We start from the raw sequence: 20,005 nt of genomic DNA on the forward strand, positions 1-20,005 counted from the left end.
AACTCGTGTTCCGTACGTTTATTACAAAGTTCCTTTAACTTGTCTGTCACCTCCTTTTTCTGTTGACGGCGCCAGAAATTAGCGGCAAAATGCCTCATGCACCAACGGTGCACTAGGGGTGGGTGCCCATCAATGTGTTCACCGGCAGCATTAAGAATTCCAATGTGACGGTCCGATATCAAACAAATGGTGCGAGAAGGACCAAGGACGTGAAGACGGAGCAGACGCATGAACCATGACCACGAATCATTGTTCTCCCCCTCTGCCAAAGCAAAAGTCAGTGGCACAATTTGATTCTCAGGGTCTACAGCAGCAGCCATCATCAATGTACCTCTGTATTTGCCGGTGAGGAAGGTGCCATCAACTAGAACAACTGGCCGGCAATACTGAAATGCATGCTTACACTGATCAAAATACCAGAACACACGGTACAGAATATGCCTCAACGGGTTCTGAAGATAAAACCCTCCTGTGTATATGAACCATCTCATGCCAGGGTTGAAGTGTTGCATTGCACACAAAATGCGTGGAACCCTGTTATAGGCTTCCTCCCAACTACCCCACCGAATTGCTAAGGCAATTTGCTTTGCCCGCCATGCCTTTCCATATGTTACCTCATACCCAACAAAAGTGGCTATGGTCTCCTGCAAGAAAGACACCGATACGTCGTTGTCCGCATCTACGAGACCCAATATACGGCGAGCAAGGTACCGAGCTGTCAACTGGGGATGGTACCGTTTGCCCTTGTTAGTCTGGCATCTGTGCGGCTGGTCCACTGAAGTTACCTTCCACTTCCCATCACTCGACCGTTTCCGTGCATTCAACTTCCACATGCACGGAAACCCTGCCTTGCATACTATTTGAAATTTTACCTCCTTGTCGGAATGCCGAACCGTGTACGGCCTATGATGATACACAATATAGTCCTGAAGGAACAACTTCATCTCAGATATCGTATTGAAAAGCATTCCCTTCCTGAGTATTAAATTTTCATGGTTGTACAATGATTCCTTACAAATCTGCAAACCCGTGTCACAAACCGCCATATGCGACATGCTGACATCCATATAATTTGGAACACCGGTAAAGGGCAAGCCAGCCTCCCTCAGCTGTGTAAGCTCTGCCGATGTATAAGAGGGTGGTGCAACGAAAGGTTGTGCCTCTCTAACCCGACCCCATCCTTCATATTCCTCTACATCACCTGGATACCCTGTGGCTAAATTGCCCTGAGTCTGTGTTGCATGAAGTACCTGAAGCGGAACGCCTGAGGGCATGCCACGAACCGGTGCACACATGCCAGGTGAACCTACTTCCTCATTTTCTGATTCTTCAGAATCAGAGCAAACATCATCACCTTTCATCCTCTGCCGCCTCATTCTCCTCATGTTCAAACTCGTCTACATCAAAATCATTTCTTATTTGACCAACTGGAGGAGATTGAACCCGCTCCTGCGTCCAATTACCATCCAAGTCCATACTCTCCATAGTTTGTTGGACCTGCACACCACAATCACCATCGTCGTCGAAGGACGCCTCCTCATTCTCAACAGTCTCCAACACCAACTCAGCCATGCCCACATTCGAACCTTGGATGACCCTGTTGTATCGGGACCACTCAGCTTGGTTGCACAACTCCATCATCACATAGTGTGCCCTATTCTTTCCAACATCAAACCTACCCTTTAGTGTGAAACCATCGCCAAACTTCAACTCAAACGCTCACATAGATCACTGAAACTGGGGGACCATCAAACCATTCCAAATCCTCAGACTGACAATCCTCTCTCCTAACAATTCCTCCGTAAAAAACTCTTACACCGTAATCCATCTACAAAACGATTTGACATCCGATCATCAACTAACCAATATGGTAGTACGAAATACTAATGAACTAACTAAATTCTTAACTAATTCTGACATAAACAACTAACTTACTAACTAATTACTACATAACTAACTAACTTACTAACTAAATTATTAACTCTACTAATATTAACTAACTAACTAACTAATTACTAACATAACTAACTAACTAACTTACTAACTAATTTATCACCTCTACTTATATAAACTAACTCAAAGTAGTGTAATTTCGATAATTTAACTACAAAAAATTTAACTAAGTAGCAATTTAACTAAAATTTAAATAACTAGCAATTTAACTAAAATTAAACTAACTAACTAAATAACTAATAATAATCGTTAAATAAATAACTAGCAATTTAACTAAACAAAATTAAAAAAATACCGTCAAACGGCCGAGGAAGGAGGTCTTCGAGCGGCCGAGGGAGGGGGCAGCGCCTCCAAGGCCGCGGGCGGCGCCCCAACCACCGGCGGCGCGCGCCGCGGCGTGCGGGCGCGGGGCGTGGCGGGCCGCAGGGCCGGGGCGCGGCGCGGCGTGGGGCGCGGGGTGCGGGCCGCGGCACGGCTGCCCGCAGGCGCGGCGAGGCGCGGGGCGCGGCGGGTCGCGGGGCGCGGGGCGAGGTGCGGCGGCGGTGCGGGCGCGGGTCGCGGCGGCCGGGCGTGGGGAGGGGCTGCGGGTGACTCAACTGAAAGCCGAGGGGGAGGGCCGTTTTGTCAGGCCGCACCCCGCCATGATCCACGGCGGGGTTCACTACCCCGCCATGATCCGTGGCGGGTTCCACGTCGGCATACAGGGCCATGCAATGGCCACGTGGCAGGGTCAACCCCGCCACCATGCATGGCGGAGTTCAGTGATTTTGCCCCGCCATGCATGGTGGCGGGGCCAAACGGCCTAGTTTTGAAAATTTTTTCGAAAGCGTGTCAAAATTGAAAATTGTTTCATATTTGGGCTAAAAATAAAAAAATATTCCGCCCCGGGAAGGAGGCTGCTCGTTCTGCCGGAATAGCTGTTAGATTTGGAGCGCATGGAAGGAAAAGGAAACAGCGGCCCACCAAGTACTCTGGGGAAACAAGAGAAAGGATGGCCCACCAAGTACTCTGGTGGCTATCCCAGTTGCCAGGATTTTGAATTCTTGACAACCAAGTAATTCATCATCCCAGTTGCACAGAGACAGAGGGAGTACTTTCCTTCAAAATTAATTAAGTAATGTTGACGTGCAGTATGCCTATTTCCTAACTGGTTCCGCATCTTTACTCTTTCTTTGCTAGTGTACAAAAAAAATATCAAAACGCCTTATAATTTGAAACGAAGGGAATATATAGCAAAAGATATGAATTTTTTTAAAAAAAATCTTATATTTTAGAATGGAGTGCATAACTAATTATTTCAATTAATAGTTCATATTATCTTCTAAGGTGATGGAAAAACTCATTTCATTTACAAGAGCAAGAATATTTCCCTTTCTCAAACCGAACACTGAAACAACCCTAAGTACTAACTCAATGTAAATACTATAAGATCATGCAAGGAGCCAGTACCGTGTTCAGAACAATAATGTCAAAGTGTTAAACATCAGCATCAACAGCACAAGATTGAGAAGCAAGCTGCAGTACTTTTAAAAAAAAAATGGTCTACCGTACAATTGAATGGGAAGAGGATGCCTGATCTTCTAACGAAGAATTACTTCAGACAACCAGAAACATTGTAGACGGAAGCTATTACATCTGGATGATAACAGTAAAATGGTGAAGCTGGTACAAGATTTCTTAGTAGTTACAGTGAGCTCAACCTAGACAGCAGCATTCTTATCCTTCCTCAGTCTGCACAGTGGCTTCAGACATGAAACAGTGACTTGGTCACATGGACAAAGTGCTGCCACAGTGAAACATTCCACAGCATTTCATGTATGGACTGGTTAGATTCTTGGTGCTGCAAGAGTGCCAATACAAGCATCAGAGTACTGCAAGCTAGTGTGATTATAAGAGATGCTGGGGACAAAGACAAGAGCACACCGATCAACAGAGTTAGACAGATGACAATATCACATACCTCCACCAATTGTGGCCTCAGGGAGCCGTTCAATCGAATACCTGTGTCTTGTGATGTACATGATTGGAACGCCAGGAACCTGAGAAATTGAGAAAATGCCCATGATATAAGCATGCAAAAAAGCTTCTTCGATATTAGAACAAGCATATCCTGAGCAGTGAACACCGATCATACCTTTCTTATCCTCCTTTTCAAATCTCTATCACAAGTAGCAACTATGTAGCATTTGTGCTGTCACGTAAAAACATATGTTTTAGAACAAATAAAACAAAATGCCTAACATACAAGGTAACATATTGTGATGATGAACAATACAATTTAATGCAATTAAATGCACTGACTACAAAAAAAGTTCACTGCATTCCAACATGTTACCATGAAGTAAGCTCAGTACCCACATGCAAATTTAAATCAAAGCTAAAGCATAACCCACAGATCTGTATATTACGACTATAGTCAGAGGGCATATCACTATAGGTCAGATATTTGATACCCACACATGCAAGTTCCAATTGCTTAACTTGGAACAAATTTTGATACATACATATAGACAACCCTTTAGACAAGAACATTAAAAAATCAGGGGAGAAAACACAACGAGTGCTATTTGTGTTCACCTTGGGAATAGATACAGTAGAATCTTGGGAAACATAGCAATCAGCCACAATTCTCAAATATAAGGTAGAAGTAAATTCTACTATTTTAGAAAATAAAGTAAATAATTTCAGCACGAAGTTTGAAATTTGAACAGCCAATGTTTCAAGAACTTGGACTTATATCCAAATTAACATTTGAGAAGGAACTAGGAAGATACATTATATACGACATTACGTTATTACTTCACTTCTGTACGCAATGTCCCTGTTAACTAGCCATGATTATAAGTCACAAGTTCCCTAACACAAGCTATCTTCCTTATTTGCTATAGAGTTAGGACTCAACAGAATACTCCCAGTACTCAAGCTCTGAACAAACACAGAGTGTTGAAGAAGGCAGAGCTTTTACCTGAGTGACCCTCTCCACAATGCAGTCATCAGCATAAGTTCCCTTATGTGTGCATGCTAATCTTTGGAACCTTGGGTCCTTGGCGATTCTGTAAGCGAGGTACATTAGGTTATACAGAGAGATGAAAGTTATACTGCAGAATCGAATATAACTGCAACTCGCAAGTATGTGCCATCAACATTTATAGGTGGAAGATGACAACAAAAGGCATAGATGAAGAAAAACTAATTAAACCTCTATTTGAAGACAATGAAGTAGATGAAGGCAAAAGAAGACACTGAATAACACAGTATGGCAACAGCTTTGGATAGGAGCACACCTCAAGGCCACACGATACTTCTGTCCAAGTTTTTCAAGCTCAGCCATAACGCAATCAGTGATACACGGGGTGCCTTCATATCAAGGAATAAGATTAGACAGGATATTAAATGAGTAGCTCAGGTCACTAATAAGATAATGGGAATGCAAGATAACAGAGTTACATACTTACATTTTGCATAAAGGCAATCCATCATTCCCTTCTCCAAATCCAGCTGCACGAGGGGAAAGAAGGATTTAGTCACAAAGATAAGTATTTATGACCCGGAATTGAGCCCCATTATTATGTGTTCTGTAGAATACAGAATTTAAAATCAACTGCAATTACTGAATCAAATCCTGACTTGAAAGAAACCTTCTTAGCACAGCATCCATATTGGATGGGAAATCAAGACACTTATAACATGACTCCCAGTCCCAGATGTGTCGATCGTTGTTTGTTTTGCTATTTGCTAAAACAGTAAAATGGTCCTAACTTACTTAACAGACATACTAATACTTTGTTTTGATTTCCATAAGGTTTCAGTATCTTGTAAGAATCAGTAGCTCCATGTTAGCATTTTATTTTATCCTTATGTAGAGATATGAACCTAGAGATGTCTACATGTTATAACAAAGAGAATTTGTGCACAACCTTTCTTGTGATAACCTAGTATACAGATAAGCTATAATGTGTCAACAATCAATTAAATCCACCGCATTAACTCAGTATCTTCAATCTTAACTGAGGAAGCGAGGCAGTGGACATGCAATTACACACCCTCTGGGTGTATTGTCCAGTCGAAATTAACCTTGGTGTCACCGAATTAATCAGTGAAATAGGAGAGCAGCAGGTAATTCAACGACCAACCTTATTCTGTATGGAGAAGTTGATGAAGTTGGTATCCACTATCACCCGGTACGGCGGCCCCAGCGCCGTGTTGTAGCTGAAGAACAACGCCGACGAAACCTGCGGCCTGCAAATCACATCACAGAAGCAAAACGGCGTCAGCGATCCAAATAAGCACAGGAAACCAAACCGAGCCCCCCAAAATCCGAGCGCAAACAAGCACTCACACATTCCGGCCGAGCTTCTCCTTGTCCGCGTCCTTCTTCTTGTGGTTCAGCACATCCTCCTTGTACCTATCATACACAAAAATTAGAACTCCCGGTAGCATGAACCCAACCAACCATAGAGGAGTGGACTCGCAGCTGGAGATGGTTGCCTTACTTGTTGATGGTTTTCTTGGTGATAATCTTCTTCACCGCCGCGAATTTAGGGCCCTTGCCCTTTGCCTTCCCCATCTCGAGCCAAACCTTAGCACCCGCAGCTCCCTCGCGCTCTCCACGGCAGTCGGCAGGCGGCGGCGGCGGCGGCGACTTCTGATGCGTCTCGAGAGGTCGGCGGAAGAGAGGGTTTTCGGCCTCCGCAAGGAAGAAGGCGGCTGCTTGGTGGGCTCGCTCTGGTTTCTTATGAGATGGGCCTTTTTATTCCGCTGCTCGGCCCAACAAGTTGATCTTGGATGCGACGAGGCTGTGTTGATCGCCCTCTGGGCCGTTGGATGTGACCATGTGGGACTGTGGGAGTGCTGTGTTCGTTCGTCGTCGGCCTGATCTGGAGGGAGGGGGAGGTGGTGGGGAATGGCGGCGGCGACGGCGACGGCGACGCTCCGGTGGGTGCTGCAGCTGCACCGGGACGTGCCGCGAGCGGCGCGGTTCTACGCGGAGGGTCTCGACTTCAGTGTGAACGTCTGCACGCTCCGCTGGGCCGAGCTGCAGTCGGGGCCGCTCAAGCTCGCGCTCATGCACACCAACGACAGGTGCGGCTACTGCTGTTTGTTACCGCGTTCTCCTCGTAGTATTATTCACAGTTCGTACGACTTCGGGCTTCTGTTGGATTCTAATTCGGAGTTGTTCGAGGGAATGAGGTGGAGAGAGGCCACTGTGGTGTTACGAGCTGCGAGGCTCATGTGTTCGATGAAATGTGTCTGTGGAGCTCTTGGTTTTATTTAAGTTTTGAAAATCAAGTCAGTTTTCATATGTCATTCGTGTCAATTTTTGTCTCGGAATTCTTCTCCTGTGCATATGATCTGGGGGTTCAGAATTCGCTCTTCTTTTATTTCCTTATTTTTCGCTGGCATCTAGCAGCATAGAGTAGTTGGGCAGGTTAGTTGGAGTGAGGACTAAGTGATTGCTTTACTGCATGCACATCCCCTTGGAAAAAGGTAAATTGGTCTCGTTTTTGTGTGTAGGAGTGCACGCCAAATGGCAAATGCCAATGAAACCTTCATTTCTGAGCAATGATTTGCACTTTACAGGTTGCTAGTGGGCTTTTTGAGCAAGCTCAGACTTTTGAGTAAAAGGTTCTTTTTGTTGATCAGCTTGGTTAGACTTACCATAGTCCATAGGCTATGTACCCAAATGCCCAAGTGCAAAGCATATGACACATACTTAGCGACCCCATAAACAGAATAACTCTGAAATGTGTGGAAGGAGTGTTGGATGTATTGCATGAAAATATGATATCCATGGAAAAGTAGTTTGGCAGGTTAGATGGAGTGAGGACTAAGTGATTGTTCTACTGCATCCTTGAAAAGCGGTAAGTTGGTCTCGTTTTAGTATGCAGGGGTGCAGGCCGAATGTCAATGGATCCTCCATTTCTGGGCAATGATGAGCACTTTACATTGGCCTTCGAGCAAGTTCAGCCTTCTCTGAGTGAAAGGTTCTCTGTGTTGCTAGGTTAGACTTACCATAGGCATATGTTATGTGCAGAAGTCCAAAACATACTGGACAAACTTTGCGACCCTATAAACAAAACAGCTCTGAAATGTTGGATCTGGGAGGCTTCTTGAGAAAAACAATGACCAAGCTGAGTGATGACCCTATGTTCCAAACATTGCATGAAGATGATACTTCAAGTCTTCAATACATTTCATAGTGCTCCCTGCAATCTTGCTAGGTCAAAGTAGTGCATGAAAACAAATGGTTAAGAGTCAAAAGGAATTGTCCTCCTTGGAGATTTTCTCAGTTTTTTGTGTGGACTTCAAATTTCATCATCATATAATTATAAGCTAGACAAACCTCATATGGGCAATGGTTTTTTTGCTATTATCCAGTGCATGAAATTGTAACTGTTATCTTATGTTTTGCACATATTTGCAGTAATCTTGCATCGCAGAGAATCTATTCTTCAATGCTGTCCTTCACTGTACCAGACATAAACAATACTGTATCGAAGTTAATGGCACTGGGAGCTGAGTTGGATGGGCCAATCAAATATGAGATCCATGGAAAAGTATTATCTCTATATTCTCATAGTTTTGATTTATGACTGTATTTTTTCGGGATCTAAGAATCATTCATATGATGTTATGTTCCTTTGGGTTCCCTATTTCTTCCAATGCAGGTTGCAGCATTGCGATGCATCGATGGGCACATGCTAGGCCTTTATGAGCCAGCTTGAAGAACTCATGCCACAATGAAAGTAACGAAAACCTCCATTAATCGCTCACTGAAGACTGATGTGTATGTCCATTTGTTCCCAGCAAAAGATGTTTTGGCATAAGTCAACTCACTGGGCCTGGTTTGCCTGAACCCTGAAGTGGTAGAATTCCTTTTTGTTAGCAAAATCATGAGACACTGTAGGTGGTTTCCAGCAGCTGAACATTTATATATCATTCTCTGCCTCATGCTGCTGGTTATGCTGCACATTTTCTCTAACTGAATGCGCCTAGCAGGTCAGTATGGTAGGTTTTGAAGCCAAATTTGAGTGGTCCTGCTTAGTCATGGCCTTGTCTCATTACATTGTGTCAGTATATCTAGTTCAACTTTCATTTCTAGTTTTACAATGTGTACCTAGTTTTCAGTTTGCAATTCTGGTGCAGGAGTGCTCTGTCCCTGTTCATCCATGTAATTGAAATTCTTATATACTAGTATAAGCACTTGTTTTGACAATTGTGCACCATAGAATTGCTGTTAACTTGGGTGTAAACCTCATGACAGCATCCAATCCCTTCCTTTCAGATCCTACAGTGCACTGTTCTATTTTTCACTTAAGTCATCCTTGCCTTTTCACTGAACAGGTGAACTCTGATTAGCAGAGTTCTATATTGGTCAGTAAGTCAGCTACACCGTTGAGCGTTGAGGCATTAACCTGCGAGGTCATTTACGTTTTACAGCTATGCAGAGCCCTGCATTGCTGCCCATCGATGAAATCTAGTTCCTACTACATGTGATAAATTGGACCTACAATTTAGGAAATTAGCCAGTGATCTTGTTGGCAAAAGATCAGAAACACAGCCCAGATAACCAAAGATGCACTGTTTACCTCACAGGCATTCTGTCAAACACCTCGTTGTGTTCTATCGACGTGGTGCTGTCGGGCCGCCGGGGCTGTGCGCCTGTGCTCTGCATGCTGGTGTACATGGCTGGGATGCCGTGGCCGCCGTTCCGTTCGGCTTGGGGAACACCGGTGGGCTTCGTTTGGACTGCCCCCAAACAGCAGCACGCAGCATGGTGGCGCAGACAGGCGGACGGCCGACTGACATGTTTCCACGCAAGGGCGGACACGGCCGCGCGACCGAGGAGGATGCAGTGTTATAGGTCCGAGATACAGGTGGCCTAGGCCCTGTTTAGTTCCCACCCAAAAATTTTTCATCCATCCCATCGAATCTTTGGACACATGCATGGAACATTAAATGTAGATAAAAAAATAAACTAATTACACAGTTTAGTTGAGAATCGCGAGACGAATCTTTTAAGTCTAGTTACTCCATGATTAGCCTTAAGTACTACAGTGACCCACATATGCTAATGACAGATTAATTATGCTTAATAAATTTGTCTTGCAGTTTCCTGGCGAGCTATGTAATTTGTTTTTTTATTAGTTTCTAAAAACCCCTCTCGACATCCTTCCGACACATCTGATGTGACATCCAAAAAATTTTCATCCCCAATCTAAACAGGCAGCCAGGTCCCAATCCCTTCCTGGCCGTGGCTGTCGTTACAGATCACAAATCAGTCTTCCAGTATCCAAGGTTTTTTTTTTTGAGGGAAGCACGAATCATCCAAGTGACCCACAGAAAAAACGAGGCTTAGGCCTTATTTAGTTTTCACCAAAAACCAAAAACTTTTCAAAGATTCTATCACATTGAATCTAACGGCACATGCATATAGCATTAAATATAGATGAAAACAAAAACTATTGCACAGTTTGTCTGTAAATCACGAGACGAAACTTTTAAGCCTAATTACTTCATAATTGAACAATAAAGTACTATAGGCCTTGTTTAGTTCCTGAACTATTTTGCAAAATAGCAAAATCCCAAACAGAATGTTGAGCACACCAAAATGCTGCCAAGAAGTATTTTGGTTTTGGTGTTTACTTCACCAAAACATTTTGCAAAACTGCATGTTGTTTACTCCCAGCTGCATTAAATGTATCCCATGCAACTCCATGCACATGCAATTGCTGTGGTTTTCTGGGCTGCATGCAAAGTATATAGAGTTCAAAGTATATTTGCAATGAAATTACATGAACTGTTCATGCACACTTTATTACAAATAATCTGTAATCATCATATTACAACATTTATTACCTATTACAACCACATACTGGGCTCATCAATGTTACAATGAACATCACAGCTCATATAAGTCCTCAAACATTCACAGAAAATGGAATGAATACAAAACTGTCCTCAAACATTCACAGAAACCGTACCAGTCAAATAAACAAACTTGTGAAGAACCACCAAAATTTTAGGAACCAGTTGCCATAGCATAAGCAAGCGAATCACGGAATGCAGCCATCGGGTTTGGACCATCTTCGACAACCTCAGGAGGTGGCTGATTCTCATACGCTTGCCGCGGCACATAGTTCTCATTATTGTCACACCTATGAAAGTGCTTATCTGCTATGTCACTGCTTCTCATAAAATTATGCAGAGCCATACATGCAACAATTATTTTGGATTGCTTGTGAGGTGCGTATGGAGGGATCTTTTGCAACATGCGCCACTTCATTTTCAAAACTCCAAATGCCCGCTCAATAATATTTCTAAGGCTAGAGTGCGCATAATTGAAGATTTCCTCTTTACCTTGTGGCTCGGGCCCGTCACGGAACTCCTGCAGATGGTACTTGTTGCCTTTGTAAGGAGCTAGGTACCTCTGCTTGTTCGCATAGCCCGAGTCCACGAGATAGTATTTCCCTGCATCAACAGACAAGCAATTAGGCACACTGTCATCAAGTATTACAATCAGTCATGTGTATCAAATAGTCAGTACCTTGAGGTGGATGTGGGAACACAGCGCTATATGTTGTTGTCGAGTCATTGAACACTCTCATGTCATGAACAGATCCAGGCCAACCAGCATTCACAAAGGTGAACCTCATGTCGAAGTCACAACAAGCCATGACATTTTGTGTAGTGATTCCCTTGCGGCACAAGTGCTGAACAAACATGTCATTTGGCACTACACATTGGACATGAGTCCCATCTATGGCCCCTATGCAGTCCTTGAAATGTGGATAAAACCTAGGATTTGTAAGCCTTGGATGCAGTGTTCTAAACTCTGGGTCAACTGGCTTAATTATGTCTGCTGCTAGCTGCACAAGGCTATTCAAGACTCTGTTGAACATTTTTGACACAGTCCCCAAAGACCTCTCAAATCTGTCCTCAGCTTGCCTAACAGACTGTGGTGCCCCAACCATCCATAAGAACATGCCTAGAGCCTCAAAAGAAGTCGACTTGGTAGTCGATTTGAGACCGTACTTAGCACATAAAAGCTCATGCAAGGTAAAGAACATTGTAGGGGTCATTCTAAACATGTTGTAACATGACTTCTCACTGGCCGTCTTAGCATGAACCCATTCAATGCCACTCATTTTAGGAACTCTATAGTCAGCTCTACACATGTACTTGTCTATGTGCATTGCATATTGGTACATACCGAAGATGAACTCATCCTCCTCAGCATCTTCCATCATCTCATCCAGCAACTCATCTTCTTCCTTCTCCAACTGCTGCAGCAACTCCTCCCTTCGTGCATCATACCAAGAAGTCTTAGCCTGCCACAATTACAGCACAGAGTAGTCAGCACATGGTACAACACAATCAAGGTTACCAGAATGCCCCAAAAGTACCATAGTAGCACATACAAATTCATAATGCAACAAAGATTGGTGATCAAACAAATTAGTACATTCAAAGGTCTTTCCAAACAAATGACAACATAGAGTTCATAGTTCTTGAAAAGAAAGAAATAAAACCACACACACGTACGCAATACAACATACAACCCTAAACCAAAAGCATCGGCCCTCCTCTCCAGCAAAAGGTTCTACACTGTCAGTGCAACTACTGTCAGTGGAACTACGACGCCATTGCTACATGCATTAGATGGAAGGTGTTCTAGGGGTCCACCGGCGGAGGGTTGCTGGCGAGCTTCTGGATGATTCGTATCCTCACTGTCTCACTTGATGAAAGGAACAAATCCATCTGTGCTTCATTCTCTGCCAGAGCAAGGAGTCCGTCCAACAGGGCTGGCGTGTCTCGAGAAATGCCAAGCTCATGCTCAGCAATCCTAGAGCACTCAGCTATTTTCCAGTTCACAGCTGTCCTTGCGGCGTCCTTGTCATGTGCTTTTTTCTGAAGGGCATTCTTGTGAACCTCCAGCCTCTCTCTAGCAAGCTCCAAATGCGAGTTCATGTGCTGGTTCATGACCCTCGCGTATGTGTTCTTGGTCTTCTTGTTAGGGCTCGTTGCAGTTGTGCTAGTGCTTCCTGTCCTTTTGGTCCCAAGGCTCATAGGGGTACGGGTGTCCTCCTCATCTGCTCCTTCATCATCAGATGAAACTTCTTGGACTTCAGTTGTTGGACCAGCAGCTGGAACGTACGATGAGGAGCCGTCCACTGTGTTCCCGGCAAACATCTGATCAAGCTGATCTAAGTACGGAGGCAGTCCAGTTGACCTAATCTTCATGAACTCGGATTCCTGCAGGCAGTGAAACAGTTACATATTGTTGGAGCTGTATAAGTGAATTCCAAATTATAGTCCATGAGACACATACCGTAGCGTTGTCGTTCCACCACTTGTCTGTAGCCTGGATGAACCCCTCAGCATCTATGTTAACTCCAGTGTGAGTACGTGCAAGGTTACAGAACCTCCACAGCTTCTTAAGGGTCCTCTGCTTGCCCTGCAATTGTTCCCTATCGTGGAGCAAACCTGTGGCAGCATAGTACCTACTGCTCAACCCCTTCCAGCCAAATTTGTTCATTTGGCCTCCAGGGCAATTCCCATAGTGCATCTCTAGAACATAGCACTCGCAGTACTTCGTTAGGTTATCGGTTGTCCAATTTGCTTTGCTCTTGTGGACCTAAACCGTGATAACCGAGAGCACAAATTATATATAACATGAATAACGTAATGTCATAATTGCAGAAGACTATGAGGGCAAATTCAACATGCACTGTGGCGGCAGCGTTGTTCGCGGGGTTATATGTACTATACTAATGAATTCTGTAATATGTTCAACAGATGTGTCCTAATTCATTGATGGAACAGAAAACATGGGAAGCTTGACGGCAGTTAACAGCAAGAGAAAAAGGTATAAAAGGATAAAGGAACATCAGTTCACTCAGTCATGAAAAGTTTGTGCTAACTCACAGCTTCTAGATAGTCGCTGAATTCTTTGATTTGCTATTTCATTACAAACATATGGGATAACTAATAAAATTGAACACACCGCAAATATTGGTGCACATAAATGGATGTCAGGCAACACAACAAAAACAGGTGACAAAACAGGTAACTACTAATGTCACCTATTTGCTTTTGTTTTTATCTTGCATTTGAAGCTAAGAGATAAAATGGGAAATTTTGTCCCAAGGGTAATTCCTCTGAATTTAAAATATTGGTTCATTAATATGTCATCCTGAACTCGACACAATATATGTAAAATTGTATAATGAATGGTCTATCTTAAGTTTTATCTTAGGCAGAATGTTGCATGCTCTCTTTTATTTTTCGAGGTCTAAGACTTGATCCGGAATGCTTATGATGATAAACTTAAGCAAGAGAACTCATGACTGGCAAGATAATTAACTACAATGCTGCCATCATACAATCTTTCAGGATTTCCTCATATCTGACATCATACAGTCTTTCAGGATTTCTGTGTCTATGTTTCGACCTACCTGTTCCTCATATTTTTATTATGTGTTTTGTTTCATTCATGTAGTCTCAGGCCTGCGGCTTTTCTGACTATGAATACCGTGTATACTAATCTGTGTGAAGAATGATGTTTTCATATGCACAGAAATATCTACACGTATATCCACACCCATGACATGTACACCATTTTGAAGCAAAGTTCAACAAACTTTTACTGATCGCGCGCAGGGCCGCGCGTTTCCTACTAGTACTAGTATACAACATGCAACATTTACAAAGATGGGGCAGGATGTTTTGTACCTTTCCGGCCGATGCGTGTGCGCGGTGACCGCGTCCTCGGCCTCGTGATGGCGTGCGTGCAGATCGGGGGTTGCTGCCCCCGTCAGGCGACAGCCGGCCGCCGAAGCCGTCCTCGGCTGAAGGCTCAGTTGATGGCGCTTGCCGAGGCGGGCGGAACAACGGACGCCGCGAACCGCCGACCGACGGAGGTCGAACGGGAGGCGGCATGAGGTCCCTGCTGCCGCGGAGATGCTCGGCGTAGTGGTCCACGTCTTCTGGCGCCCATTCCTCGCCAGCGTTGATGTCCAGGCCATCGAACCCTAGGTGCGGGTTCGGGTAGGAGCTTGAACCAGCGCCAGAGCCGAAGGGGCTTGGACCGGAGGAGCCCCAGAAGTCCCGCGTCACGGCGCCGGCCCCAGATCCACTGTTGTGGCTCCGGTTGAAGGCACCCTGGTCGCCGTCGAAGCCGCCGCCGCCATGCCCGGCCATGTTTCGCAAGGAACAGGCGAGGAGACTACACGAGAACGGTGGATCTACTGGTGGAGCAGGGACGCGAGGGAGGAGAGCACGGCGCCGGCAGAGGGCGCGGACGGGAGGGAGGAGAGCAGGCGGCGGCCGGTGTGCGGTGCGGGTGGGCGACACTGAGCGGATAGGGTTAGGGTTGGAGGGGGTGGCCGCGTATAACACCGCTCACGCGGCCGGGAGTCCATGTTTGGGCTGCCACCCATTTCGCATTTCGGCCTGTCAAACTGGTACCCAAATATTTCGGGCCCATTTACTTCCAAAAGGCCGAATTGCAATTTTTTTTGCTTTTCGGCCCAAAAATTTGGGAAGTAAACAAGGCCATAGTAGTTAAATCCAAAAAAATTCGCAACTAAACAAGGCCTTAATTGACTGGGCTGCAGCCCACAGAACTAGGAATCCTACTGGCCCTTTTGCTTCCGAGGCCGTGTTTTGGCCTTGTTTAGTTTTCAAAAAAATTTAAAATTCTCCATCATATCGAATCTTTGTACGTATGCATGAAGCATTGAATATAGACGAAAACAAAAACTAATTGCACAGTTTGTTTGTAATTTACGAGACGAATCTTTTAAGCCTAGTTATTCTATAATTGGACAATAATTGTCATGTACAAGCGAAAATGCTACAGCCAAAGCTAAAACTTTTCGCAAACTGAACAAGGCCTTAGTTTCTGAAGGAAAAAATTCCGCGACACTGTAGCACTTATTGTCCAACTATAGAATAACTATGCTCAAAAGATGTGTCTCATACATTTCGACCAAACTGTGCAATTAGTTTTTATTTTCGTCTATATTTAATACTCCATGCATGCGTCTAAAGATTCGATGTGACAGGGAATCTTGAAAAAAATTAGGTTATGAGGTGGAAGTAAGGCCTGGTTCAGTTGGAGAAATTTCTTGGTTTTGGGTACTGTAGCATTTTTGTTTGTATTTGGTAATTATTGTCCAATCATGGACTAACTAGGCTCAAAAGATTCGTCTCGCAAATTACAGGCAAACTGTGTAATTAGTTATGTTTTTAGTCTATAGTTAGTGTTTCATGCATGTGCCGCAAGATTCGATGTGACGGGGAATCTGGAAATTTTTTTAGAACTATGCCTTGTTCAGTTTGCAAAAAATTTTAGATTTTGGCACTGTAGCACTTTCGTTTTTATTTGACAAATATTGTTCGATCATGGAGTAACTAGGCTTAAAAGAATCGTCTCGCGATTTACAGATGAACTGTGCAATTAGTTTTTATTTTTATATATATTTAATACACTATACATGTGCCGCAAAAATCGATGTGATAGGAAATTTTGAAAATTTTTTAGAACTAAACAAGGCCCGAGTAAAAGCTCCAAGCCCCTCCAACATGTAAACCAGTTTAGTGACGACTAAAGCAGAAACCAGAGAAACACTCTTCTGGTGATCAAACAAAAAAGGACTTGAAGACAAGCTCCTGTCCCATGCTGATCACCAATTCGTCAGGCCCTCCTGGAGCTTCAGCAGCCACTCCTCCTTCCTTGTATGCTGGGCTGCCAATCTGCTGGGATCAAACTCATTTTCTACCAGGGTCCAACGTGGTCAAAAATCACAAGCTTAAAGGTACGACCAAGTCGTTTGTGTCAGCCGACTCCCGCCTTCACGTAGCTTCGCCCTTCGGGGCTAAGAGTTGCACGAATGCTCCAGCCAGTCGCCAACGAATATATATGATATGATCATCAGCATCACCAGCGAGTATATGATAATCAGCATATCAAATTCACAGGGTTTTGCCACATATATGATAATCAGCATCTCCAGCGAACAGGAGTTTCTACGGGAAGCATATCAAATTCACAGGGTTTTGCCACAGGCTGCCAGACTACAGGACCACACCACTATCATAAGCAACCACAGGCATATAACACAGAGCGCATGACAGAACAATACCTATCAGTAGTCCACGGGCTTACACTACTGGGCTTCAAACAGCAACGCAACTTCTGTACAATGTTTTTTTGTCACTACCAGAATCATCAGCTGAGAAGGGTATGCTGGCCATATCAACATGCTGGCACCACAAGCATAGAAGAGCACAGCTGATACATAAGCCAACATACAGCGCGCTCTACAACAGCCACCAAAATGTATAGCAAAGACTGATCAATGACAAATAACAGTTGGGACTACAAGGTGCATCTGAAGAATACAAGGTCTGAGTTGAAATATATAGATAAATTGCAGCAAGCAGACGCATTTGTACATGAAACACCACATCTTAGACACTGCTAGCCTAGGGCCTGTTTTGTAATCCCACTTCCTCACCAACGTAGCAGGGAAGGGACCAGAGAACACTGATTTTCATCTTACAGAAGCCCAAGTCACATATGCCATGACTGACGCCAGCCATTTTAGGTCTGAAATCAACAACATCTTTCGCAACAACATTGTTGTCATCATCCACATGTGAAGCCACCACATCAACTTTTAGTTGCCCTTCTGATTCCACAGAAACAACGCATCTTGGAAGCGAAACATCCCCCCAATCACCGATAGGCATTCGTCCATCACGAGAATCAAGTAGCACGATATCTCCATGGCTGATGCTGGCTGTCCGGGAAACAACTCGTCCTCGAAGATGATCCGGCCATGATCCCTGAAAAACTCTCACAACGATGGTGGCCTCGATTGATTCAAAGAGCAGTGCAACTGCGAACTCAAGCTTACTTCGTTTACAGTGTGAAAACATTTTGTCTATGAAGGGTGGCTCCTGAAAATTAGTGTTCTGTTTGTACCCAAGGACTCTGAAGTTGAGCACTTTATCCTCAGACTCAGTTTCACACTTTGCTTTCAGTTGAATTTCGAATATAACTGGATCGATTAACACAACTGAACGAGAGGGGCCTGTTAAAAGCAAGAAGGGATCCTGCAAACATCACAGTTTAACAATTCATTACTAGCTAGTTGTCCAGCCGGTTTGTTTTCTTCCAAAAGAAAAGGGCAGGATTAGCAACAAGGAAGGACAACACATACACAGGAGAGACTAAACAAGATACAAAGATGAGAGACTAGGCCTTGTTCAGTTCAACCCGAAAACCAAAAAGTTTTCAAAATTCTTCGTCACATCGAATCTTTTGGCACATGTATAAAACATTAAATATAGACGAAAATAAAAACTAATTGTACAGTTTACCTGTAAATCGCGAGATGAATTTTTTGATTCTAGTTAATTTATAATTGGACAATATTTGTCACAAACAAACGAAAGTGCTACAGTAGTGAAATCCAAAATCTTTTCGCATCTAAACTAGGGCCTTGTTTAGTTGACTCTGAAAATCAAAAAGTTTTCAAGATTCCCCGTCACATCGAATCTTGTGGCACATGCATGAAACATTAAATATAGACGAAAACAAAAACTTATTACACAGTTTTGCTAGAAATCACGAGACGAATCTTTTGATCCTAGTTAGTCCATGATTGGATAATATTTGTCACAAACAAACGAAAGTGCTACAGTACCGAAAACTTTTCACTTTTCGAAACTAAACAAGACCTAGGCCTAAACAAGATACAGTACATCATAAATAGATGAGAGAGAACAACAATAATAATAAAATAAATGCTACATTTAGATGGCTAAATGGTACATACCTCTTGAGTTAGGATTTGGCAGTTATCTCTAGTGCGGTTGAAAACAAGGTTACGTCTAAGATCTGCCGAATCCCTTGTAGCAATCAATCCATAGACGTGCAGAGGCCAGTGGAGGTCTTCATCCTCTTTGGGTTTGGCGACTTTAACAGAGAAGATCTGCAATCCGATCTCCCGAGTAGCATGCTTTGGGATGGGTCTAAACGTATAGCGCATGGGCCGCACAGCTGCAACAAGGATTCGGTCGTCGGTAACTTATTAGTCAACCCAGGCGAGACGATCAAGCCGGAATTAGAAGAGTTGCGTTGGCTTACTGGTGGCCTCCAAGGGACCGTAATCAGCGGCATAGCAGAGATCCCACTCCTTACGAAACAAGGCGATTTCGTAATCTTCCGGCTCTTCCTCTTCCTCGAATCGAGGTTCCTCCATCCTCCCGCTGGCTTTAGGTCTCCGCTTCTCTTCTTGAACCTGGACGTGGACGACAGAGAACCTTGACTGGAAAATAGGGCAGGTGCGGCCGGCCGGGAGGGGCAATATTGCCCGGTGGAGGGCCGACGGCGCCGGTGTGCGGGAGGCGCGGCGACACGGCTAGAGTTTGGGTTGGCTCGCCTATTGCGACTATTTGCTGTCTCGGCACTCCTCTTATCGCGGGCCGTGTTGGTGTGGAGGGGCTTGGAGCTTTTACTCGGGCCTTGTCTAGGCCTTGTTTAATTCCAACAAAAATTTTCAAAACTCCGTATCACATTGAATTTTACGGCACATATATAGTGTATTAAATATATATAAATACAAAAACTAATTACATAGTTCATCTGTAAATCGGGAGACAATTCTTTTAAGTCTAGTTACTTCATGATTGAACAATGTTTGTCAAATAAAAACGAAAATGCTACAGTGTCAAAATCCAGAAATTTTTGCACTGAACAAGGCCTAGTTTCCAAAAAATCAGTCACCAACTAAGTAGTGAGGGTTAATCGAATAATTAGTTATTTGGTTATAGTTTCTCGAAAGCCACTGATACTTTCTTTTACAAATAAGTGGAAATCTGGAGCTAAAATTAAGAAGACTATCTAACAAGGACATTTCTGCGTGGGAATTCAATTTTAACGTTGAAAGTAAATGTGACCAGGAATTGGTAGATTGATTATGGTGCACAGGAGGTACACATATCGGCAAGGATCCCTAGGGTTTGGTTTATAGAATAA

At 43.8% G+C, this 20,005-nt stretch overlaps 3 protein-coding genes across 3 annotated transcripts; 1 reads left to right on the top strand and 2 right to left on the bottom strand.

Annotated features, from left to right (window-relative positions):
- Positions 3,360-6,680, bottom strand: LOC8069177 (rRNA-processing protein FCF1 homolog). The gene is made up of 9 exons (XM_002437820.2): positions 6,447-6,680; positions 6,293-6,358; positions 6,087-6,192; positions 5,409-5,451; positions 5,238-5,310; positions 4,919-5,006; positions 4,088-4,144; positions 3,914-3,992; positions 3,360-3,793 (listed from the first exon to the last, which is right to left on the bottom strand). Exons 1-9 carry the CDS (start codon positions 6,518-6,520, stop codon positions 3,780-3,782), a joined length of 600 nt encoding a protein of 199 aa, XP_002437865.1. The 5' UTR covers positions 6,521-6,680; the 3' UTR covers positions 3,360-3,779.
- Positions 6,781-9,194, top strand: LOC8069178. Its single transcript, XM_002436473.2, has 3 exons — positions 6,781-7,035; positions 8,378-8,510; positions 8,622-9,194. Exons 1-3 carry the CDS (start codon positions 6,857-6,859, stop codon positions 8,676-8,678), a joined length of 369 nt encoding a protein of 122 aa, XP_002436518.1. The 5' UTR covers positions 6,781-6,856; the 3' UTR covers positions 8,679-9,194.
- Positions 17,260-19,443, bottom strand: LOC8069179. Its single transcript, XM_002437822.2, has 3 exons — positions 19,115-19,443; positions 18,804-19,027; positions 17,260-18,078 (listed from the first exon to the last, which is right to left on the bottom strand). Exons 1-3 carry the CDS (start codon positions 19,227-19,229, stop codon positions 17,446-17,448), a joined length of 972 nt encoding a protein of 323 aa, XP_002437867.1. The 5' UTR covers positions 19,230-19,443; the 3' UTR covers positions 17,260-17,445.

This window comes from Sorghum bicolor, chromosome 10, assembly GCF_000003195.3.
Source record: "Sorghum bicolor cultivar BTx623 chromosome 10, Sorghum_bicolor_NCBIv3, whole genome shotgun sequence".
In the NCBI taxonomy this organism is placed as follows: Eukaryota; Viridiplantae; Streptophyta; class Magnoliopsida; order Poales; family Poaceae; genus Sorghum; species Sorghum bicolor.

Bases quoted from the DNA above. Each gene is read 5' to 3' on its own strand.
- LOC8069177 (XM_002437820.2), bottom strand. From the start codon at position 6,520: ATGGGGAAGGCAAAGGGCAAGGGCCCTAAATTCGCGGCGGTGAAGAAG. The intron at 5,452-6,086 runs GTTGGTCGTTGA...CCCCTCGTGCAG, and splicing joins ACTTCTCCATACAGAATAAG to CTGGATTTGGAGAAGGGAAT. The intron at 4,145-4,918 runs GTAAAAGCTCTG...TTTACGTGACAG, and splicing joins TTGTGGAGAGGGTCACTCAG to CACAAATGCTACATAGTTGC.
- LOC8069178 (XM_002436473.2), top strand. From the start codon at position 6,857: ATGGCGGCGGCGACGGCGACGGCGACGCTCCGGTGGGTGCTGCAGCTG. The intron at 7,036-8,377 runs GTGCGGCTACTG...ACATATTTGCAG, and splicing joins CTCATGCACACCAACGACAG to TAATCTTGCATCGCAGAGAA. The intron at 8,511-8,621 runs GTATTATCTCTA...CTTCCAATGCAG, and splicing joins AATATGAGATCCATGGAAAA to GTTGCAGCATTGCGATGCAT.
- LOC8069179 (XM_002437822.2), bottom strand. From the start codon at position 19,229: ATGGAGGAACCTCGATTCGAGGAAGAGGAAGAGCCGGAAGATTACGAA. The intron at 19,028-19,114 runs GTAAGCCAACGC...TCCTTGTTGCAG, and splicing joins CGGTCCCTTGGAGGCCACCA to CTGTGCGGCCCATGCGCTAT. The intron at 18,079-18,803 runs GTATGTACCATT...TGATGTTTGCAG, and splicing joins GCCAAATCCTAACTCAAGAG to GATCCCTTCTTGCTTTTAAC.